Source organism: Sorex fumeus, unplaced genomic scaffold (genome assembly GCF_029834395.1).
Source record: "Sorex fumeus unplaced genomic scaffold, SorFum_2.1 ptg000024l, whole genome shotgun sequence".
Classification (NCBI taxonomy): Eukaryota; Metazoa; Chordata; class Mammalia; order Eulipotyphla; family Soricidae; genus Sorex; species Sorex fumeus.
This window is the reverse complement of record NW_026606081.1, coordinates 57375366-57400006: the sequence shown is the minus strand read 5'-3', so window position 1 is coordinate 57400006 and position 24641 is coordinate 57375366. Positions and strand designations below refer to the sequence as shown.

Genomic DNA, 24641 nt, shown 5'->3' with positions numbered 1-24641 from the left:
GAACTAGAGAGCCCAAAACTGGGGTGACAACAGACCTCTGCCAGTTTGTTTTGGCCCGGGCAGCCTGGAAGGGGGCCCAAGGCTATGTGGGGGGTGGGGGTGGGGGGGGCAAATGCTGTGTTCCCGGGCAGCGACGGGGGTTTCTGCTGGGCTCAGAGAGGTTGCGCTACTTGCCTGTGCTCACACAGCTGTAATTCAAACTTTGGCATGTCGGAACGGAGCCCAAGCCCTGATCCTGCAGCAACCGCTGGAGGACGACGAGGGCAAGGCTACTGCTCCCGGGGGCGATTTCCTTTTCTACGCTCCCTTCCAACACCGCCCGCTTCTGCCCGGAAAGGTTTCCCTGGCTCTCCTGGCCCGACTCCCCTCGGCGGGGCTCCCGCTGACCTCAGGAAGAGGTGAAAGACCAGGCCGGGCTCCCCGGAAGCTGCCTCCTCCCAGACCGGCCCGCGGACCCCGCCCCCCACATCCCGCCGGGAAAGGCCGTTTCCGGGTGTGCGGGAGCGCGGAGCTCCAAGATGAGCCGCATCTACCACGACAGCGCCCTGCGGAACAAGGCGGTGCACAGCACGCAGCTGCCAGGGCCCTGGGACCCCGCCGCCCACCAGGGGTAAGGCGCGAGGCGTGCCCGGGGACAGGGACAGGGACAGGCTGGGCTACCAAAGCCCTTGGGGTGGGGGGAGGGAGGCTGCAGCCCGAGTGAGCTGTTGGAAACTCCCTTAGTTGTCAGGGAGCCGGACCCCAGGCTTAAAGAAGAGCCAAGCGGGGGAACTGGGTGCCAGCCGCCTGTCCCTCCCTGACCCCTGGTAGCTTCCATGACCGACCTAGTCACGAAAGGCTACGCTGCGAGCCTCAGGCGTCAGCACTGGCGCCCTCGTTCCAGCAGTGGGAATTTGGGGGAACAAATCTGGATGATCAGAGGCCCCAGCCACTGGCCCTCCACGCTGGCCACAGTGGCTCATTCTGTGAGCGATTACAAAGAACTGGGGGTGAGGTCAGCCCCACGCTGCTCCCTGCTCCCAGCCCCCCACTCCCCCGCCAGCCTTGGCAGCCCCAGGTTCATTCAACCTTGCTGGAAACTAGAACTGGGATAGGGTGGTCTAGCCCCTCGGAAGGGGACCCTGCTGTCTAGGGCAAGCGGCACTGCACTGGGGTGTTGACTGCATGAGAACAGGAACCAGACCGAGCCTGAGGCCAGTGAGAAGCAAGCCCAGAGCCACTGGGCCCCACCTGGGACCACGAACAAAGCAGCAGAATCCACAGCTGATGGGGCACCTACCTGGGCAGCAGCAAAGAAGTGGGGTGTGGCCACTGTGTGGATGGGAAGACTGAGGTTCTGGGACCAGGCCCCCGAACTGCTAACTACTGCCGCCCCTCTCTGACAGGGGAGCAGGCGTCCTGCTGGAGGGAGAGCTGGTGGACGTGTCCAGGCACAGCATCTTGGACGCTCATGGCAGGAAGGTGAGGCAGGTCCAGGGCCATGGTGTGCTTCTTCCCTGCGGGGCTCTGCAGGTCATGGATGGGGCTCCACAGTCCACTCTGCCACCATCCGTGGGTTAGGGGTTCACTCTGCCAGCCATGGGGTGGGGGATCCACTCTGCCCGCCACCGGATGGGGGTCCGCTCTGCCAACAGAGGGTGGGGATCCCGAGGCAGGGCAGGACAGCCTTGGCCAAAGATCACCCAGTGACAGCAGGTACTCTAGGGCTGTGCTGGTATCAGTCAGGTCGGGGGCTGGTGTCCTCGGATCTTTCGGAGCTTCGGACCCTAAATCCAGATGGTGTGTTTGGCGCTGGGATTAGAAGGCTGTGAGCAGGAAGGATGACATGTGGGCTCAGGGCAGAGGCTGGGTGTGGAGCAGGCTGAAGACTCACCGAGGGCGTCTCATCAGCAGCTGATGGAACAGGCTGCGAGTTCCAGAGTCCTGGACAAGAGGCACAGAGTCAGGGGCTCCTCTGGGAGGCAGGGCCCCGACGTCTGTCGTGGTGCTGGTGTTCCCACTGTCCCCAGGCGCCAGGGACCAGGCCAGGGCGCCTTATCAGCCAGTGGTGGGGTGCAGGGTGAGGTCCTCTTTCTGGGTGCCAGCTGTTTCCCAGAAGTCACACTTCATTTTAATTGGGAGATATCCATTCGTTGACCCCTGAAGGTCACAGCTCCGAACGTCCACGTGTGCATTTCCCCTTCACGTGGCCTTACGTGTATTTCCCCCCTTCCTTTTCTTCCGTGGAGGCGTCGCTGGGATCGGGGCGCACCTGGCCTCCACTGCCCTCCCGGGTTTTCCGTTCTGGGGGGCACCTGAGGCGGAGTTCGGAGCGAGGCGCCCCCCGCCACAGGAGCTGATCCGGGGCGGCCCTGGGAGCTCCGAAGTCCAGCCCCTGGGTCCTGTGTCCGCAGACCAGAAACGGGGTGGGCGCTTGGGACAGGAGGCCGCGGAAGGTTCTGGATGTTCACCAGGACCGTCTGGGAAACGCTTGGGCGTCTCCCAGCGAGGGGCCAGCGGCTGTCTCCACGCGAGCGAGCCCCAGCACGAAGCCCGGAGCCCGGTCCACGCTTCCAAGCGCCCCCAGCGCGGCCCCCGTGTCCTCTGCGGCCATGAGGGACGCCGGGCCCGGGGGTCCTTCCCCGGGACACCCGAGAGCCGGTCTCCGGCGGCGCCCCGAGGCGGCCGCCGCTCCCGCCAGGTGCTCCGCTCGCCTCAGCGCCTCAGAGCCCGCCGGAAACGGAAGTCGCGCCGCGAGCCGGAAGTCCAGACACGTGCCGGAAGCTCCCAGACCACGCGCCCCCGGGACAGCCGGGCGGAACCTCCCAGCACAGCGGCACCCTTTGACGCGGGGCGACCGCCACCCCCACCTTAAACTTGCCCCTGCGGCACCCACCCATGCTGCCTCTGGCCGCCCCCAACAGCCTGTCCTTCCCTGCTGCCCATCTGCACCCCGAAGGCGGCCAAGAGTTTCCACGGAGGCCCCAGAACCATGCGGGGGGCACATACAGACCCATCATGGTCCCCTGTGCCCAATTTCTGCCCAGGTTGTTTCTCCAAAGGGCCCCCACTTTCTCAAACCTGGTTAGGAGTACTCTTTAAACCCTTTCAAATTTAATCAGTGGAATACACGGTTAAAAAGTTGTTCTTGGTTAGGTTTCGGCCATACAATGTTCCCACACCCCACACTGGGGGCCCCTGACTCTTACTTTAGTCATCTATCACAGGCTTGTAATATTCCTCCTGCAGGCCCTCCAGTTGCAGTTTTCTCTATCCCTGCAGATATATCTGCAGATCTGGCCTTCCCTGTTTCTTGGTGGTCTCTTCCTCCAGCTCAGCCTTCTGTCCTCCTGCCAGATAAGCCGAGCCACAGCCCACTTCCCGCACCCTTTGAGGCCGACTTTTGTGTGTGGTCCGCCTTTGTTGTGGACCTCTCACAATCTAGCTAAGAGCTGGCATCACATTGTTGCCTGGATCTGGGGAAAAACTGCAGCCAGGAGTGATTTTCCACATGGCAAGAAGCAGAGTAGCTCCCCTCTTCCAGAACTTCCTTTCTGCACACTTCCTGCACCGCCCGGTCACTAGCAATCTTGCTTCACTGGGGAGGTGGAGGCCTTGGATTATGGTTTTCTGTACCTACTTCCTGTCTGGTGAAGAGTGTGAGGCTGGGGAGGGGGGAGCTGTGTGAGGAAGGGTCTGGTCCCCTGAAGAGACTGTTCAGAGTGGAGGTAAGGAAGTAGACCCCCTCCTTCCTTCTCCTCCCGAACCCAGGAACGGTATTATGTGCTGTATATCCAGCCCAGTCGTATCCATCGGCGAAAGTTTGACCCAAAGGGAAATGAAATCGAGCCCAACTTCAGCGCCACCAAAAAAGTGAACACTGGCTTCCTCATGTCATCCTACAGTAGGTATCCCCCACCAGGCCTGGTTCCTGGAAAGTGTCTGGTTCCCAGGGTTGCCTTGAGCCAGAGCCACTCCCTCCTGGGCCCCTTTTCTGGGAGGCTGCCTGCTAGTGTGTCTACTATCAGCCCCTGCGGCCTCCTGCATAATGGGTAGGAGGGAAGGAGCCTGGTGGTGGAGATAGGGGCACAGCAGTGAGGACACGGGGGCAGGGGGGCCGGAGGGTGTGCTGTGACGGTGACTCCTGGTTCTGTTCCTGCAGAGGTGGAAGCCAAGGGGAACACGGACAGGCTCACTGCTGAGGTGCTGAAGGGGCTGGTGGAGAAGCCTGAGCTGCTTGCACTGACACAAAGCCTCACCCCTGTGAACACTGTGGCCTTCTGGATGCTGGAGTCAGAGATGGAGGCGATGGAGCTGGAGCTGGGGGTCGGGGTACGGCTGAAAACTCGGGGCGACGGTCCCTTCCTGGGTGAGCAACCCCATGATTTCCACGCGATCTGCCAGTGCCCCTGACCTGTCAGGGGCCCCACACCCCACCTCCTTGAGCTCCTGGAGATTTGACCCTGGGTCACCGAGGCAGCTCCCCCAGACTGCGAGCCTGGACTCTGGGATGCTGGTCAGCCCCAAGGTTTGCCATTCCGGGCCTTCTAACCTCACCCAGGTCTTGGGAGCCCCAGATGATGCGCGGAGCCCACTGTTTCCACCCTGGGGGAGGGACTATTGGCGTTCTTCCCTCTCAGATTCATTAGCTCGACTCGAGGCTGGCACAGTGACCAAGTGCAACTTTGCGGGTGATGCGAAGACTGGAGCATCCTGGACAGACAACATTATGGCCCAGAAGGCTGCTGAGGGGACCCCAGCAGAGACCCGCGAGCAGGGAGACGGGGCAGAGGATGCTGAGTGGGTACGTAGGGGGAGTGGGATGCTGTGGGCATCAGAGTGCCATGGACTTGGGGGCCTATACTCCTGAGAAACCTCTGGAGCTGGCTTGGCATCCCATCAGAGTCTCTGCTCTTTATCCCCGTGGCTTTCCCCAGGACGACTGACCCCACCGTCATCGGAGCCTCTTCCACCCACTTCCACACATGACTACCCAGTCGCCAGGCTGCTGCTGCATCCCTAGGCCACCCACTCAGGAACAGCCTCTGATGAAGCTGGAACCAGTGCGAGACCAGAATGGACTAGCTGGGGCCCGGGCTGAGGCTGCCCAGGATTGAGAGCTGCCTTCCAGATATTTCCAGCACAGCCTTGCTTGTGGGGAAGCCTGATTGCTGGAGGTGAGGGGGAAGGTGGAAGCTCCCCCACAGAGTGTGGATACAAAACGGGGGACCAGCCCGCATCTAGAAGCTGAGGGCCCCAGAAGAGAAGCCAGTCGAGCCCTTCCCCCATCCCAGTCAGCTCCTCTCATCCTTGTTACCTCCCCTCCGTGCTGGCAGTTTTCCGCAGGGTGCTGTGATGGGGAGCCCCTGTATTCCCAGGTCTGGTGGGCTGGGTCCCGCCTGACCTCTTTGCCAGGCCCAGTTTGGGATCACACCCTTTTTTTGTTGTGGGTTTGTACCATGAGAACTTTGCATAAATAAATCTCCAGATAAAGGATTCCTCTCCAGAGCTCAGTCATTACCCACGTCCTGGTAAGTAGGAAACTTTCAGGCTGGGGAACCTTCACCGGCTTTGCTCCGGGCTTGATTCCCAGCACCGCAAGGGCCCAAGTGCTGGATTGTTGGTAGGTGCAGCCCCTTCCCATGAGAAAGAACACCGTTCTCTTTCATCCAGGATATCGCTTGCCAGAATTTTTCTCCAAAACTACGTCTGTGAGGTTCTTGGGCATTGAAATCTCTGTTTCCTGGGCCAGAGAGTGGGGACCAGAGATGGCCCAGCCAGGACATCCTGCTGCCCAAAGCGCCGTTGGCTATGTAAGAGTCTTACCCACTCTACTATCTCCTCAGCCCCTTTCACAAATTTTGCTTTTGGGCCATGCCCAGGGTTGCTCAGGAGTAACTCTTTGCTCTGCACTCAGGAATTTTATTCGGTTTTGTTTTGCGGCCACACCTGGTGATGCTCAGGGTTTACTTCTGGCTTTGCACTCAGGAATTACTCCTGGTGGGCTAGAGGACCACATGGGGTTGCCAGGCTCAAACCCTGGCCGGCTGCATTCAAGGCAAGTCTGTTCTTTATCCCCATGGCTTTCCCCAGGATGACTGACCCCACAGTACTATCTGTACTATCTCTGTACCATCTCTCCAGCCACTATTAGACAATTTTAATATTTTTCACGCTACCGAGAGTAGTCGATATGCCAAACACAGTAACAACAAAGTCTCCAATGGAGACGTTCCTGGGCCCGCTCGAGCAAATCGACGATCAACGGGAGGGCCTTTACCTTTACCTTTACCTATATGGGAACAAAGCATTCAACCAGTTTCTTATCCTGTAATAGTTTGCGTCCCATTTCCTCTGTAATAGCATTACTGACAGACACATACTCGAGGCTAAGTATTGTCAGGCTCATGAAACATTGTATTTGCCCATTCCAACACAGGCCACTCGGGTTGAAAAACCCTTTGGCATATATCGCCAAACAGCCCTCTGGGTAGGTAATGCCAGTTTAGGGGCATCCAGGCATGTGCTCCAACTCACCCTTTCTAAGTCATTCAAAGGGCAAACTACCGATTTGGGGTGATCTGTAGCTTTAAGGTTCCTTAGGGCCACCGAGGCCTTCCACGCAGGAAGACAGCCTCTCAGCAGCGCAATACTGACAACAGAAACTCCGCGTTTTCCAGTGAGGACCAGCTGGGGGCACCCCACGGCTGCAGGTCTCTGCGTCGACCGCTTGGCCTGGCCTCCTGTCTGCTCCGATCTGCGCCGGCAGGCCCGGGATTGCGCCACGAGACCCAGGGTCGGGCGGCGGAAGGGCGGCCGGAGCGAGAGAGAAGCGTGGGCCCTGGCCCGCGGCTGGCCCGCCCGGAACCTCTCGCGGCTGGCCCGCCCGGAACCTCTCCCTCCGGGCGGGCGGCGAGGCCGGACTCTGCGCGAGCGGACCCGGGTGCCGGCGCGCGTCCCCGCCGGCCGCTGTTGGGCGGCGCACCCCCGGAAGTGCCGGGTCGTGGCGGAAGCAGCCGCTTTCCGGGCGCCGCGGGTGCTGGAGGCGGCGTGGGCGGCCACGATGATCCAGGCCATCCTGGTCTTCAACAACCACGGGAAGCCGCGGCTGGTCCGCTTCTACCAGCGCTTCGTGAGTGCGGCGCAGGATCGCGACGGCCCGGCCCGCCGGCTCCCTGGGGCGGGGTTGGGGGCCCCTGGGCGCTCGCCCCCCCCCCCCGCGCTCTGCACCCAGAGCCCGTCCCAGGGTGGCCGTGACGCCACCCCCGGGCTGCCGGGGGCGGGGGATGCCTCTTGAGACCGTGCAGCAGAGCGGGTGGTCGCCGAAGTGTCAGGGGCCGGCGTCTGCAGTTCCTTAGGGGGAGGAAGGAGCCGGCGTCTGCAGTTCCTTAGGGGGAGGAAGGCAGGAGCGGCCAGGCAGGATCTGCTGAAGCCTCGGGGACCGAGCGTTCCCACTCGGTTCCATCTTTGCTTTGGCGCCGTTTGGGACTGCCCAGGGGCAGGACGGCCTCACCCCGTCGGGATTTCAGGACGGCCGTTGTTCAGCAGCGTCCAGCCCAGGAGACCTAAAGGCCCGGTTGGGTTCTATTAAGTGATTCCTGGGGTGGGCCAGTTTTCTCTCCAGCACGTAGACAAGACCCCCAAAGGGCCAAGAGCATTTAAGGGAGCCGGCGAGATAGTCGTACAGGAGCAGGGGCGCTTCCCTTGCACATCCTCAAGGTTTATTTCTGATTGAGATGGAGCTCCAAGGACAGGGTGTGTGTGTGTGTGTCACCCATGCTGAAGGCCCCAGATTTGATCCCCAGGACTGCTTTGCGGGTTCCTCCAGGACCAGCAGTTTTAGCAGAGAAGCCCCAGGGTCTGCAAACAACTTGCCTCATTGAACTGTCCCAACCTGGGTGGCTGAGAGGGATTCCTTGGACCACGGCGCATAGCCCAGAAAATCCCATGAAGGCTTATTTTGCTATCCTTCCTCTGAGAAGGATCTCTGGCAGATTACCTCATCTTCCTTTGGGGGTTGAAAGGGTGTTGGCTGAAATTCCTTGGGGAAGGTTAAGACTACATTCCCCAGAGGCGGGGACTGCCCTTGCTTGGCTCCATTCGTATTTGTATTTCAATTTGTATTTGTGTCTAGAAGTGGGAATATTTTTAGTTTGCTTTGTGGCCACACCCCCCAGTGCTCAGGGTTACTCCTGGTGGTGCTCACGGGGACCATAGGGGATGCTAGAGATTGAACCCAGGTTAACTGGGAATTGAACCGAGGTCAGCCACATGCAAGGCAAATGCTCTACCCTCTGTACTATTGCTCCACCCCAACCTTTGTGTGTTACTGAGATCTGTCACAAATCTTACACTCCACCTACTTGAAATATGCAGTTTGGTGAGTTACTTTATTTTATGTTGGTTGTTGGGTCATTCCCAGCTGTTACCAGAAGTTACTTCTAGCTTGGCCCTGGGGAGGGGGGGCGCGGTCCACTCCCAGTGCTGTTTGGGGAATTAAACTGAAGAGATAACACAGCAGGTCAGGCACTGACCTTGCATGTGGCCAACCCTTGTTTGATCCCTGGTAATGCATAGGGTACCCTGAACACAGTCAGGAATAATCTCTGAGCAAAAGGAAAAAAAAAACCCACAAAGCTAGGCATAAATCTTAAACACCACCAGAATTTAGAAAAATAATCATTAAAAAAATTTTTGGGGGGGGTCACAGTTGGTGATGCTCAAGGGTTACTTCTGGCTCTGCACTTAGGAATCACTCCTGGCAGTGCTCAGGGGACCATTTGGGATGCCAGCGGTCAAACCCGGGTTGACCACATGCTAGACAAACCCACCAACCCACTGTCCTATCGCTCCTGCCCAGTAATTATTTCTTTTTTTTTTTTGAAGTAACAGATTTTATTTGGAGGATTTTTAAGGTGTGGAGGGAGAGAGAGTGAGAGAGAGAGTAACGTACCCAAGAGAGAACACGGGCTTCTCCAAGGGCAGAGAGAGCCCCTACACACATCTTAGCATTAGACATGAAAGCATGAAAGTACACATCTCAAGAGGGGAGATGTGGGCGACACATGTGCTCAGTCCACATGTGCTCGGCCATGTGGGTGCAAGCAGCACATGGGCTCAGGCAGCATATGCGCCAGTAATTATTCCTTTTTAAAAAAGAAGTCGAAGACTGGAGTGATAGCACAGGGGCTGGAGTGACAGCACAGCGGGTAGGGCGTTCGCCTTGCACACGCCCAACCCAGGTTCGATTCCCAGCATCCCATATGGGCCCCTGAGCCCGTCAGGGATAGTTCCTGCATGCATGAGCCAGGAGTAACCCTTGTGCAACACCGGGTGTGACCCAAAAAGCCAAAAAAAAAAAAAGTCAAAGTGACTTATTAAGAGATTTTTTCACAGTTGAACTTTGTATATGATGTAATCAGTGAAGAAAATATTGGTAGCTCTGTGATTGTTCAGAATTTTTCTCTGTGAATACATTTTCTTTTTTAAAAATTTTATTTTTTTCATAAAGTTGTTCACAATAATTTATTACGTTCAGTATTTCAACACCAATCCCACCACTATTACATCTTCCCACCACCATTATTCTGAATTTTCCCACCACCACTCAAGCCTGCCCCACGGGCAGATAGGAGAAATTTATTTTGTATTGCTTGTTATGAATAGCATGAGATCTCTGCACGACCATGCACTCCTGGAATTCTAGAATTATTAAATAATTGGGGTCCAGAGACATCTCTGCAGCTAGCTGATCGGCTCTGCGATTCATTGTGAGCCTCTGGATCATGGCCTTTAACGCACTTAAATGGCATCTGGAGGCAGTTTGTGGGCGTGACAACCAGGACCCGGAGGGGTGGGGAGATGGGGAGGAGAGCGTTTTTTTCTTTCTCATGAAGAATTTACTGGTGAGCACCACAGCACCTTCTAGTTGGGGGGACGGAACTGTATCTGGTGGTGCTCGTGGCTTACTCCTCACTCTGTGCTCAAGAACCGCACCTGGTAGGCTCTGGGGACCACGTAGAGTGCTGGGGATCGCGTGCAAGGCGAACAGTTGCCCACCCTCAGTGCTGTCGCTCCCGCCCCAGTATTCCTAATCTTAATTTCCAGACTGGAGCCATGAAATTCATTTTCACGGAGTCACTCTTTTTTTTCCCCCTTTTTTCTTTTGGGTCACACCTGGCTATGTGCAGGGCTTCCTATTGGCTCTGCACTCAGGAATCACTCTTGGCAGTGCTCAGGAGACCATATGGGATACTGGAGATGGAACCCGGGTTGACCTCGTGCAAGGCGGACGCCCTACCCATTGTACTATCACTCTGGCCCTCACAGATTCACTCTTTTCTTTTTCCTTTTTGGGTCACAGCCTGGGATGCACAGGGGTTACTCCTGGCTCTGCACTCAGAATTACTCCTGGAGTGCTCAGGGGATATGGGATGCTGGGGATCAAACCCCGGTCATCCGCGTGCAAGGCAAACATCCTACCTGCTGTGCTATCGCTCCAACCCCCAGATTCACTCTTATTTTGGGATTTTCGGGCAAAACCTTGCAGTGCTCAGGTGCTACTCCTGACTCTGATCAGGGGGTTTTGCGGTTCCAGGGCTCGAGCATACAAGCGTGTGCCTTCCCTTTGCACTGTCTCTCCTGCCCCAGATTCTCTCCCTAACTCCCCTCCTCATCATTTCAGTCTTTTCTGGAAACTGGGGTTAGAGCTTCAGATCATTCCTAGCACTTCGCTCCTCGACTTCCCCCATGGGTGGGCATCATTTCTCAGATTTTCCCCGTGTCTTCATTTCTCTGACTCTGTAGCCTGAGGAAATCCAGCAGCAGATTGTCCGCGAGACATTCCATCTTGTTCTCAAGCGGGATGACAACATCTGTAACTTCCTGGAGGGCGGAAGGTAAAAAATCCGCTTTCCTTTCCCTAAAGCCACCTTTGCGGGAAGGGGGACATGAGCGTTACTTCTACCATCAGTGTTGGAGTGTCGGGCCCAGGAGGGACCCATTTCCGTTTTGGAAGCTCTGGGTAGTTGTGCTTCCCCGACACAGTTCCTGGGCAGCTCAACAGAAAAAAAAAAAAAAAAAGACTGGTTTTCTGTGCTCCTGCATAGTCCACTTCTGCTGGCCCTGGCTGGCGTGTCCCACTCATTCCGTGGGGCCCTTCTTCCCACTCCGTGCCGGGGTACATCTGCATTTGTGTCTGAGTAAACGTTTCTCGTCTCCCACAGCCTCATGGGCGGCTCCGACTACAAACTCATTTACCGCCACTACGCTACCCTCTACTTTGTGTTCTGTGTGGACTCCTCTGAGAGCGAGCTGGGGATCTTGGACCTCATCCAGGTAGGGCGTCACTGAGCCGTTTGCAGCCTGCTCTGGAACTCCCTCTTCTCTAGACCTACCTTCATCCCTTCGTTGCTCTGGGCAAGAAGAGTCCACCAGAGGGCGCCATGGGAGAGCTTGTGCGCTGCCTGCCCAGGGTTCCGTTGCTGGGTTTTCCCCATGGTTCTGTGTTACTCATTTGGCCTCAGCGACTAGATTCCCCACAAAACTCAGTTCTGACCCTCCGTGTATATGTAACGGGAGACAGACACCCAGAGAAGCCAGGAGTTCCTTTTTGGGGCCTGAAGCATCTCTACTGGGTCTGGTTGGTGATGTCAGTTGCTGCTTTAGCCTCCAGCCTGCCCTACCCCTCTCCACCAGGGGCAGGAGAGGGGGACTGAAATGTCCAGCCTTTAGTGACCTGACTGCACTCCTGGTTCCAGCCACACCCTAGTGCTTTCTAGAAGATACCTCATTTACACAGACAAAAGACTTCTTTGTCACTAGGGAAATTCCTGAGGTTTTCGGAGCTCTGCCAGAAACAGGCTGAATACCAATATGCTTTTCTTGTTACGAACCTTGGTATCGTGTTTGCAATTTTTTTCAGATATCAAGTGAAATGCTATTCTAAAACGTATACTTTGCATTTCACTTGTGATTATAGCCTGAAGAAACTCTAGACTTCAGTTGCCTGTGCAGTCTTGCATCTCGACGTAGGCAAACATGATTTTGTCTGTTTGGTTCTGTTTTGGGAGCCCTTTGTCTCTGGCCACAGTTAAACATGATTTTTGTTAGGCATTTTGGAATTCAGGAATGACTTACAGATTCTTTCCATCTCCTTCATGGAAACTGAGGTGTGTGGGGACCCCACTTTGGTACCATTACCATTACTGGTTCCACTAATTTATACATGGGATTCTCAGTGGGCTTCTTTCATTTCTTTTATTTTGTTTGTTTTTGTAGTTTTTGGCAATGTTCAGCACTTACTCCTGGCTCTGTACTCAGGAATCACTCCTGGTGGTGTTCAGGGGACCATCTGGAGTGCTGGGGGTCTAACCTGGGTTGGCCACATGCAAAGCAAATGCCCTACCCTCTGTACCATCTCTCCAGCCTTGTATGGACTTCTTTTAACTGATTTGAATATGGTGGTGCTTGGGGGACCATATGGGGTGCTGGGGATCTAACCCAGGTTGGCCATATGCAAAGCAAATGCCCTGCCTACTGTACCATCTTTCCAGCCTTGTGTGGGCTTCTTTTAACTATTTGAATAAGCCAACAGTTTACTTTTTTAATTTAATTTAATTTATTTTTTTTGCTTTTTGGGTCACACCCGGTGATGCACAGGGGTTCCTCCTGGCTCTGCACTCAGGAATTACCCCTGGCGGTACTCAGGGAATTGAACCCGGGTCGGCAGCATGCAAGGCAAACGCCCTACCCGCTGTGCTATCACTCCAGCCCCAAGCCAACAGTTTAAACAAGAGTTTGCATTAAAACTTTAGGGTCGGGCTAGAGAGATACAGCAGGTAGGGCATTTGCCTTGTATGCGGCCAGCCTGGGTTCGATCCCCTGCATTTCATCTGGTCCACTGAGCACCACCAGGAGTGATTCCTAACTCCTGAGCATCACAGGGTGTCACCAAAAACACCAAAGAGAAAAAAAAAAAACCTTTTTTGGGAGAGGGGCCACATCCAGCAGTGCTCAGGGATGGTGCAGTTCCAGGCTCAGCCATTCGAGGGGCGCTCTCCTGCTCTGATCCTTCTCCCCGACCCAAGGAGTGTCCGGCTCCAGAGCTTGAAGCCAGGTCTCATGAAAGTCTCATGAAAGCGAGATGCGTTTTGTTGCCTAATCCCAACCCGAGCTTATATGCAAACGTAACATCAGGTGCTGGAGAGATAGGACAGTGGGTCAGATCTGGGTTTGATCCCTGGCACCCTGTTCTTCCAGGAGTGATCCCTGAGCACAGAGCCAGAAGTAAGCAATGAGCACAGCTGGTTGTGGCCCCAAAACAAAACAGAACAAAACTAAGAGGAAAATGTTACTCAAATGTTGCATATTGGTACTGGTACAGAATTACAAACTCTAGCCAGTTGAACCAAGGAATCCTGATGGGAGTCTTGTTTCCACATTCCCAGTAGTAAGTCTGCAGCCTTAAGCCAATCTGAGCATTGTTGACCTTGTGGTTTGGTTTTGGGACTTGGCTCCTCACTCCTCTCTGTGTTTTGCTTTATAAGAATACCAGATGTTCCCTGCTAGCTCTGAGGCGTCTCTCAGGAATACTGCATACTAGAAGAATTATTCATTGTGTCCTCATAGGATGTGAGTTTGTTGAACAAGGGAAAATTCTTGTGTCTGTATATGTATTATATATGACATATATAGTCACAGTGGTAGGGTGTTTGCCTTACGCGCAGCCAGCCCAACTGAGCCGGGTTCGATTCCTCCGCTCCTCTCAGAGAGCCCAGCAAGCTACCGAGAGTATCTCGCCTGCACAGCCAAGCCTGGCAAGCTACCCATAACATATTCAATATGCCAAACACAGTAACAAGTCTCAAAATGGAGATGTTACTGGGCCCGCTCGAGCAAATTGATGAACAACGGGAGGACAGTGACATATGTATTATTTGTTTTTCTTTTTGGGTCACACCCAGTGTTGCTCAGGGGTTACTCCTGGTTCTGCACTCAGGAGTTACTGTTGACGGTGCTTGGGGGACCATATGGGATGCCAGAGATTGAACTAGGTTGGCCTCGTGCAGGCAAACGCCCTACCCGCTGTAGTATGGCTCCAGCCACTCTTTTGAGTCTTTTATAGTTCTAAGAGGCATAGTAGAAACCAGCAAGATGGCTTCAGTAGATGTCGAGAGAAGTGTTTAGCCAGATTATATTCCTGAAATAGTCTTTCATTGCAGTAGGAAGCATTTTTGTTTATTTGGCTTATGCTTATTTACAGTTTGTAAACTTTCTTATTGGAGAAACCCTGTATATATGTATTTCAAAATTAAGAAGACTTGTCAAGAAGTATCCTCATTCCCTTCTGTCCCAGTAATCACCCCAAAGCAGTCAGTGTAGGTTTGTTTTTTTTTTGGCTTTTTGGGTCACACCCAGCAACGCACAGGGGTTACTCCTGGCTCTGCGCTCAGGAATTACCCCTGGCGGTGCTCAGGGGACCATATGGGATGCTGGGAACTGAACCCAGGTCGGCCGCGTGCAAGGCAAACGCCCTACCCGCTGTGCTATTGCTCCAGCCCCAGTCAGTGTAGTTTTTGATTTATTGAGTCTATTTTGTTTTATAGCTAGGGAGTCTAAATTCACGCATGTAAGGCATGCACTTTGCCCCAAAGCCACACCCTCCAGTCTTTAGTAAGGGTTTTTGAAACCAAGAGCCACTGAACTGGAGAGATAGTATTGCCAAGCAAGTGCTTGCATTACACATGACCAGCCCCAGTTCCATCCCTGGTGCTGTAGCCCCACCAGTGAGTGATTCCTGAGCACAGAGCAAGGAGTAAGCCCTGAGCACTGCCTGGTGTGCCTCCTACTGCCTCCCTCCAAAATAAACACGTACCAGAGCCAGTATCTCAGGGGAGAAATCTGTAGGGCTCAATGAAACCAAGCATATCTCTTATTGTTTAATTTGAATGAATCTTTTATTTTGTGAAATTAAAAAGTAACAGTAGAGGGCCAGAATGATAGTACAGTTGGTAGGGTGTTTGCCTTGCACATGGTGGTTAGATCCCTGGCATCCTATATGGTCCTCTGAGCACTGCCAGGAGTAATTTCTGAGTACAGAGCCAGGAGTAACCCCTGAGCATCCTGAAGTTTGATCCAAAAGGCCAAAAGTAAATAAATAAAAATGAAAAGTAGGGGCTGGAGCGATAGCACAGCGGGTAGGGCATTTGCCTTGCACGCAACTGACCCGGATTCGATTCCCAGCATCCCATATGGTCCCCTGAGCACTGTCAGGAGTAATTCCTGAATGAAGAGCTAGGAGTAACCCCTGTGCATCGCTGGGTGTGACCCAAAAAGCAAAAATAAAAATAAAGAAACTAATACTTTAAAAAAAAATAAAAAGTAACATATGGAAGAAGTATCAACCTATACATTCTATATAATGTGCATTGTTGAATAACCATTCCAGACATTAGAGTAATAGCATCCTTTATACATTGTAACAATTGCAAAGTATCTTCTTAGATGTAAGTGAATGTAGCTTTCACCTTCCTTCACTGGTGTCTTTACTTTGTTTCATTGCTAATGAAGATCCACCGATTTCATGGTTTCTTCATGGTTTCTTCTGTAGTTTTAGGGTGTTATTCATCCTTACACCTACCCACACGGCAAAGCCTGGCAGGCTCCCCGTGATGTATTCAGTATGCCAAAGACAGTAACAAGTCTCACAACGGAGACGTTCCTGGGCCTGCTCGAGCAGCAAATCGATGAGCTACTGGAGGACAGTGCTGCAGTGCAGGGCTATTCCCACCAGTGTGTCTTTGTCATTCATTGCTTAGTTTTCCCTTAGAATTCTGAATTTGTTCGCTCACCCTGCTACAGGTCCACTTTTTTTAAATGTTTTTTTTTGTTTTGTTTTGTTTTCTTTTTGGGTTGCACCCGGCGATGCTCAGGGGTTACTCCTGGCTTTGCACTCAGGAATCAGTCACTCCTGGTGGCACTCGGGGGACCAGATGGGATGCTGGGAATCGAACCCGGGTTGGCCGCGTGCAAGGCAAACGCCCTACCCGCTGTGCTATTGCTCCAGCACCTTTTTTAAAGGTTTTAATTGAGGGGCTGGAGCAATAGCACAGCGGGTAGGGTGTTTGCCTTGCACGCGGCAGACCCAGGTTCGATTCCCAGCATCCCATATGGTCCCCCGAGCGCCACCAGGAGTAATTCCTGAGTGCATGAACCAGGAGTAACCCCTGTGCATCGCTGGGTGTGACCCAAAAAAGCAAAAAAAAAAAAAAGAAAAAAGGGTTTTTATTGAGTCACTGAGTGGAGACGGTCATACAGTGTTCCAACACCCATTCCTCCTCCAGTGTCCGTTTCCCAGCACCAGTGTCCCCAGCTTCCCTCCCCTCACTCCACCCCCACCTACACCCTACAGCCTGCCTCTGTGGCAGGTACTCTTCTTCTTTTCTTCTCTCTCTCTCTCTCTCTCTCTCTCTTCCCCCTCTCTCCCTCTCTCTTCCTCTCCCTCCCTCTACCCACTTCTTATCCCTCCCCCTCTCCTTTTGGGCATCGTGGTTTGTAATACTGATGCTGAAAGGTTATTCGGTATATCTCTTTACCTACTTTTAATACTCAGTTTTTGTCCAGCGTGATCATTTCCAGCTATTATTGTCATTCTGGTCCCTTCTCTGTCTTGCCTCCCCTCCACCCCACACGTACTTGTGGTTGATTCCAACTATGACCAGTCCTCCTAGCCACTGTTTTCCCTGGCCATGGATTTTAGTCTTCTATTATAGATGCCACAAATGAGTGCAGTCGTTCTATAATATGAGTGCGGTCATTCTATGTTCCTCTCTTTCTGACTCATTTCACTCAGCATGATACTCTCCAAGCCTTATTAGGCAAATTTATAGGCAAATACAGGCAAATTTCATGACTTCATTTTCCCTAACAGCTGCGTAGTATTCTGTTGTGTCCATGCGTCGTAGTTTCTTTATCCATTCATCTGTTCTTGGGCACTCAGGTTGTTTCCAGATTCTGGCCATTGTGATTATGGCTATTGTGATAGCTCTTGTGATTTCCAGATTCTGGCTATTGAGAATAGTGCATCAAAGAACAGAGGAATGCAGATGGTGTTTCTGCTGAGTGTTTTTTGTCCCCTAGGTTATATTCCCAGAAGTGGTATTACCGGGTCATATGGATGCTCAGTTTCTAGTTTTTTGAGGATTGTCCATATTTTTTCAAAATAGGCTGGACCAATCAGCATTCCCACCAACAATGAAGGAGGGTCCTTTTTACCCCACATTCACGCCAGCACTGGTTGTTCTTGTTCTTCCGGACGTGCGCCAGCCTCTGTGGTGTGAGATGAGGTCTCACTGTTGTTTTCATCTGCATCTCCCTCTTGATTAGTGATGAAGACCGTTTTTTTCATGTGCCTTTTGGCCATTCTGATCTCCTTTGAGAAAGTTTCTGTTCATTTATTCTCTCTTACTTTGGTGGGGTTGGATGTTTTTTCCTTGTAAAGTTCAGCCATGTTCTGTTGAGCATTTTGTAGTCTTCGTTTTTCTTCCTCTCATAATTGGGACACAGCTCTAGACCATTTGTTTCAAATTTTCAAAACATAAGTAAACTTTTTTTTTTTTGCTTTTGATTTGTGCCGGCTCATGGCTGTGTTTGGGGGTTACTCCTGGCTTTGTGCTCAGAGGTCACTTCCTGTGGTGCTCAGGGGACCATGTGGTGCTGTGATTCAAGCCAGGCCTCCATGTGTAAAGTATGTGCTCAGTCCTTTGAGCCAGCGTCTTTTGTAAGCTTCCAAACACAGGGATTTACTGGATCAGCGTATGCCAAAAGATGGGACTGAGTTTCTTCTCTATATCATTGTCAAATTTGTTCAAATTACTCAGTCTTCTGCTGGTTTACTACTCCTCTAATTTAGATTTCTGTGTAATTAGGTCTAACTCTGGAATGCCAGTAGATTAGTTTTAAGCTAATTAGCACTGTAGCACTGTCCTCCCATTGTTCTTTGATTTGCTCGAGCGGGCACCAGTAACGTCTCCATTGTAAGACTTGTTGTTACTGTTTTTGGCACATCGAATACACCCCGGGTAGCTTGCCAGGCTCTGCCATGAGGACGGGATTCTCTCGATAGCTTGCCAGGCTCTCCAAGAGGGACAGAGGAATCGAACCTGGGTCGGCCTCGTGCAAGGCAAATGCCCTACCCCCTGTGCTATCCCTCCAGCCCGTTAGCTAATTAAATTACACAATACCCTACAGGAACATTTTGTTACTGTTTTGGGGCCACACCCTGTGGTGCTCAGGGCTTCCTTCTGGCTCTGTGCTCAGGGATCATTCCTAGTGGGCTCAGGGGACCATGTGGGTTGCTGGGGATCGAACCCAGGTCAGTTGTGTGCAGGCAAGCACCTTACCTGCTGTGCTGGGACTCCAGCCTGAGTTTCCTTCTCTTTAGAGGCAGTGCCATTGCCTGGGGTCACTGGTATGTTTGGTGGCGCTCAGCAGAGGGATTAAGTGAATATGTGTGTGATGAACCTGTGGTTTAATTTTCCAGCCTTTTCTGCTGCTTCATTCTGCATTGCTGGCAGCCAGCCCTTTGTTCTTTAGGCAGGAAATCGTAAAATATCTGACCAGCTAAGGAGAGGGAAACCCAAAAGCCAGGTTTTCACTCGCCTTTATTGCCCTGCATGAATAAACAAGGATTATCAGCATTGAGGAAACCCTTTCCAGGTGAAGACCAATGGAGAAAAGAAGGAGATACTGATCCCCCTCAAGGAAAGGCAAACAGAAAAATAAACCAATCACTAACCACTTTCCTTAGTCAGGAAGACCCACTAAAGTGGACTGTTACACAGCAAGAAGCAAAATGATCTCCTAGGAGTTGGAGAGAGAGTACAGCAGGGAGGATGCCTGCTTTGTATGTGGCTGACCTGGGTTTGATCCGTAGCATCCCGTAGGGTTTTGTGAATCCTCCAGGAGCGACCTGAGTGCAAAACCAGGAATAAGCTCTGAGCATTCTGGGTGTGCCCCTGCCTCCTTCCAAAAAGGATCTAGAAATTAAACAGGAGAGATAAGTGATAAGGAACTCTCCCAGTACTGTAAGCTCGATGGCTCCAAAGAGGAAGATTCAGAGTATGAAGGGGAAAGCCCCTAATGATGAGATAAGTGTCCCCCCAACAGGAGGGTTAGAACGGAAGGGCTCAGGGGGTATGGTGCCGCCAGCAGGTCAGTCTGTACCTGTGAGGCGAGTGCAACAGTACCCTGATGGCGCCTTCAGACTTCCAGACACCCCAAATTTGCTGCTGTGCCTTTGGCCAGACCCCAACAACTTGGGGCAAAGTTTACCAAGAAAGTAAATAGCAAAAGAAAGGTATGTGGGAGACACACCCACAAACCACCTCCGGCTCAGATATATCATTGGAGGCATGGCCTCTCTGGTTCCTGATCGAACTGCCTAACGGCCATGATCCCAGAGACTCAGAAACAAATCTCGAAACCCAACGGCTTTTGGCAGAAGTACATCCAGTCCCTGCAGTAAGTTACAGGTGCTGGGCCACCCCAGGTGGAAATCGGTTTCGTGCCTTGGCCCATTCCCCCTGGTGACCTAGTGGCCGCCATCCTCCAGAGGCCACTGGACAGTCAAGTTTCATTGTATCACTGAGACTTAAACCCGAAAGCTCTGTAACTGCTGCTCTCACGGTGATTCAATAAATAAAATTATAAAAAATGAAAAGAAATAAAAAGTAAGGTAGAAGGGCTTATAGCCACTCGACACAGGGATGGAAGCAGATGGTCCGGCTGTTCAGAGGTGCAGTCGGGGGACTTGAGGGCACTGCGCAGCCCTCAAGTACATACCTGGCATGTATGAGGTCTCTGAGTTCAATCCTCAGCACCTCCAGAAGTCAGTGTGGTACTGGGGAGATTGGACAGAGGAGTGGTTAAGGCCTCGGGCACCCTGGCTTGAATCCCAGCTCTGCGTTATGGTATCCTGAGCACTGCTGATGTACTTTCTCCCCAGAAGTTTTATGTGTGTAAACACATACATGCAAAATAAGCTGAAATGCCCATTTCATTTTGGGAGTTTGTATCTGGCCTATTTTGTTGTAATAAATTAATGTTTTATAAAGGCGGACAGAAACTTTCTGTGTCTCTAGTCTTGCTGTAAGATTTCTCTGCCTTGTGTCAGCCTCTCCAGCTGGACCAAGTAGGGTGATAGATAAGTAAGTGCTGGCCAGAATCAACCCCGCAACCTCACACAAGCCACGCAGATGCTTCAGCGCTGAGCTGTATCCTGGCCTTTTTGAGTTTCAGTTTGTTCTGAGTTTTAAGTGATGCCCTGACTGCCCCTTTTCTGCCCATTCCGGTGCTCACAGTGATGTCCGTGCGGTCTTTCTGTGTTCTAGGTTTTTGTGGAGACCCTGGACAAGTGTTTCGAGAACGTCTGCGAGTTGGATCTGATCTTCCATATGGATAAGGTACCTTCTCTCCACTCCAGATCCAGTGGCCGCTTCTTGCATCACCCCCGTCCTTCCTATTCCCCGCGCCCCCCCACAACCCCCACCCCCGGGTCGATTCTTCACCTGGTCTATTCCACAAAACTAAGGTTTTGTTAAGCCCAGGATTCTAGGTTCCCAGGCAGCGAAACGGACAGAAACACTAACTCGATAATGCAAAAGCAGAAGGAGTTTTGTTCCAGTATACTGAGGTCAATTATCTCACCCACAGAGTGGTCTCTTGATAGCGACCCCGACTTCAGGCTGCAAGCAGTTTCTATAGGGTTTGATTACATAAGCAGTACATGCCTTATTGTTTCAGAAAAGAATCTTACTTAGTTACCAAACAAAGGTGGTTTGGCAAGTGTCTAGGGTAACAATGGTTAGGCAACAGTTAAACAATAATTTTCAGTATCAGTACCAATTTCGTGATTACATAGACTTCTTGTTCTTTCAAGGTTAACATAAAGCGACTTCTGGGCATTGGGAGCCCTCTTGCTGAGCCCAGGAACTTCCCAGGTGGATTCAGGTTGCCTGGTTATACATTGTTTTATTGCTCTGAAACTGAATGTTTCAGTTTCAGGAACTGAATCTGAGGCCCATCTGATTTTTCTCCTTTCTGCTGCCTGTCACTGCATCAGTTTCGCTCTTACAGTTTGAGAGTTGAGGGTGTCTTGCTGAGGTCACACCCATTCTCACACATCCGAGATCGAGCCTATACCCATGTCACAGTTGGGCTTTGACAGACCGTTGGGGATTGGGCAGCAATGCATGGGAGTTCCTGTGCGTGTCGATCTTGGGATGAGTATCTGAGGCCCGGTTTAGTGGGAGTAGAGCTTCGGCACAGTCTGTTACCAGTGCTGTGACTTGGCTGGTGATATCTGTATTTCCCTGTAGAATAACACAGCAACCAAGACAACCATAATGTACTTAGAGGTCAGCTGATCCCAGGCGCCATCTGCCAGAGGCTCACCGAAACCGTCCAGAGTCAGTGCCCTCGCGTCTGCGTTGCTGGCATGACTGGCATAACCTTCGGCCTCAGCAGGGCACTGACTGTACCCAGACTGTGCCCGGGGGCCTGGTGCTGCACAGCTTTGGTCACTGGTGGCTTTTCTTGAGCTGGTGGCTCTGAATCAGCCTCCATGGGAGCGACACCGCCTCCTCCGGCAGCTGAAGGCAGCCGCAGCAGTGGGGCGCCTGGCTTGGAGATGCAAGTCCAGCAGTGTGGCATGTGGCTGAGAATGCAGCTGTTCAGAATCCCCTTACTTGGCGGGGCGGGACAGGACTGAAGGGTCTCTGGAGGGTCACGCCCTGGTGCGGCAGCTAGAAAACTCTGGGAGGTTGGATTTGGTCCTTAGCAGAGGGGTTCAGATGGTCGAGGCAGTTTGTGGATGTCACACACGCACCCCAGGGCCCACCAGGATTTCAGTTGCGCTAAATCTGCAGGGCATTGGTGGAGGATTTACCTCTTCCCAAGATTGGGTCTTAACCTACTTATAGGTGAGTCCATGCATGCATGTGTCTTACTTGCCTTGTATGTTCCCGAGTCTTAGACATCTGTGTCATTCCTCCCAGCTATGTCCCCAGCCAGTACTTCTGTATTTCCAGGTTTTCTTGATTCGGTCAATATGTATCATTTTTTCCCATGGAGGTTTTACTAAATTTATTTTGAAATATCTGCTCTTAGCTTTTTGTTTCTGGGCCACAATGATGCTCAGAGATTACTCCTGACTCTGCACTCAGAAATCATTCCTGGCAGACGCAGGGACCACCTGGGGTGCCAGGGATCGAACCAGCGTCAGCTCAAGGCAAGAGCCCCTAGATCCCCAGCTCCTAGATACCTGCTTCTATGTATGGGTGCACATTTGTACATACATTCATTTTTATTGCTGCTACCCCAAAGTCACTTTATTTCTATATGTCGAAGTAAATTGTGTGAAGTACTGACGCTGGTATTTTACCTCTGAACATGGGACTGTGTTTGTCTCTGGTTTGGGAGCCATACATGCAGCAGTGCTCAGGGCTTCATGCTCAGTCTCAGGGACTCTTAGTGGTTCTGGGGGGAAACTGAGGTGCTGGGGATTGAACCCAGCCTCCAGCATGCAAAACCTATGCCCCATGCTTTGGACTCTTCCAGTGCTTTTTTTAGGAGTCCCTGTGTGATGTTGAACAGATATGGCAGGGCGCCTCTTGGTTTCGAGTCTGAGCGAAGTTTCTGGACACAGTTCAGTGGGCAGAGAACATACTTCGCATGCAGGAGGCCCAGGTTTGATCCCCTGCACTGCACAGAGCCCCAGATAATGTCTGGGCATCACCATCAAACACAGAGCTGCGAGCAGCCCCCAAGCACCTCTGGGTGTGACACAAAAAAACAAAGTCAGAGTGAAGCTCTCAGGTCTGCCTGCTGCTGGGACTCTTCTCGCCAGGCGTTTCCACCCTTCTTTTCCTCTTGGCTAAGGAGTTTTACTGTATCGAAAGGTTTTCTTCATCTCCAAAGGTAATCATTGACCTTTTGCCTTGTCATCTAATATTACTTTCTAAATATTTGTGTGTTTACCTGTGAAGGCAGTAAAGTCATTTTTGCCGTATCTATTTGATTGGGCTTGGCTCCCACGGTAGATAAAAGGCCATAAATTTTTTTTCTTTCTTGCAGGTCTTATCTGCAAGCAAGATTCATAAAGCATTTTTGCTGCTTTTACAGATTTTGCCTGTGCTTTCTAAGACTATTTTTAGCTCCTGCGACCTCAGGAAATTGCTGTGCAGAATTCCTTAGCCTTTTGAAAAGGGACACTGTCCAGAGCCTGGAGGTCAGTGTGCACCACTCCCAAAGGTTGGGCACCGTCCTCTGAGGTTCCAGAGTGCTTCAATATCTAGGCACCAGTCAGCTGAGTACATCAGCACCCGCATACCTTGGTGCGTCAGTGAACTCATACTCCACAGTGCTCCCGTGCCCCAGCGCTGATACTCCACCATACTCTATAGAGCATTCTCCAGGCCCTGTGGCCCATGCCCGCCCTGCACACCAGTGCACGAGCCGGCAGTGGTGACCAGGGCTGGTCTCCGAGTCGGCTGTGGCTGGCCTGCTCCAGCGGTTGGCGAATCTGCACTCACTGGGTACTAGGCTGGGCTGTCTCTCTCCAGGCTGAGCCACTGGGAATGAATCTTGCCCAGCCTGGAGAAGAAATGTGTTCAGAAATCCCCCAAACATATTTCACCATCATGACTGAGCTGGGGGTTGGTGTTAATGAGGGCACATTAATTTTTTGTTTGTTTTGAGAAAAGCATGTGGGGTGGGATTGTCCGGTGTCGTGGCAGCCGAGTAGGGCTTGGCACATTTTGGGCTTTGAGGAACTGGTATCAGCCACAGCACAGTGGAGGTGTTGGGGGTGTGGTGGTGGCAATGGGCAGCCTTTCCCTAGGTCTCGGTCAGCCAGCGCTTTTTCAGGGGAGCCGCCACATACATTCTGGGGTGTTGCTACTGACCTGGGACGGTGCCAAGGCTCGCAGATGGAAGGATTTGGGGCGCGCACAGCTGTGCAGGGCACTAGTGGTGCTGACAGACGGTGCTTGCCCATGTCCTAGAGCAGAGTGGAGACAGCAGGGCTCGTGATACCCACCACACCCAGGGTGAGAGAGACCCCCACACCATCCTGATCTGGGATCAGGGGACAGCCAGACCCGTGTTCCATGAGTTTCTGGTGACAAGGAGGAGCTTGGGCGAGGAAGAAAAAGATCCTGGCTTGGGTTGGGTTCTCGTGAGATGAGACATCCAGGTCTGTGCCTGCCTCCTCTGGTAAGGAATTGGCGATGGGATAGTTTTCAGAAGCTGCTGTTCTCACCTCAGGAAAACTGACCAAGACCAGCAGAGCCGATTTCTTCATTTCTGACCTCACTGCGCCTTAAAAAAGAGAGAAACGAACTGGAAAGATAGGACGGCGGGTAGAGCGCTTGCCTTGCATGCAGCCGACCCAGGTTTGATCCCCAACACTGCATAGGGGTCCCCTGAGCCCCGCCAGGAGTGATTCCTGAGTGTCAAGCCAGGAGTAACCTCTGAGCACAGCTGGGTGTGGGCCTCCGCACACAAAAATTAAAACCCAAAGTGTCATTCATTTTCCACTCGGCTTGGTGTTAGGCAGTTTCTTTGGCGTTCATGGTTATTTTGTGTGGTGCCGGAGGTCGAAC

At 52.4% G+C, this 24641-nt stretch overlaps 2 protein-coding genes across 2 annotated transcripts in view; both read left to right on the top strand.

Moving 5' to 3' along the window:
- The first annotated feature begins 477 nt into the window (after positions 1-477).
- ARPIN (actin related protein 2/3 complex inhibitor) lies at positions 478-5475 on the top strand. The gene is made up of 6 exons (XM_056114052.1): positions 478-610; positions 1386-1461; positions 3751-3883; positions 4142-4348; positions 4620-4783; positions 4917-5475. The coding sequence occupies exons 1-6, from the start codon at positions 519-521 to the stop codon at positions 4923-4925; spliced, it is 681 nt and encodes a 226-aa protein (XP_055970027.1). The 5' UTR covers positions 478-518; the 3' UTR covers positions 4926-5475.
- Positions 5476-6989: 1514 nt separating this feature from the next.
- The window catches only part of AP3S2 (adaptor related protein complex 3 subunit sigma 2), a 31302-nt gene continuing 13650 nt past the window's right edge, over positions 6990-24641 (top strand). Inside the window, exons 1-4 of the mRNA XM_056114053.1 lie at positions 6990-7111; positions 10786-10877; positions 11205-11316; positions 20370-20441. Coding sequence (XP_055970028.1) covers positions 7043-7111; positions 10786-10877; positions 11205-11316; positions 20370-20441 — 345 coding nt within the window. The 5' untranslated portion in view covers positions 6990-7042. The remainder of the gene's footprint in view (positions 7112-10785; positions 10878-11204; positions 11317-20369; positions 20442-24641) is intronic.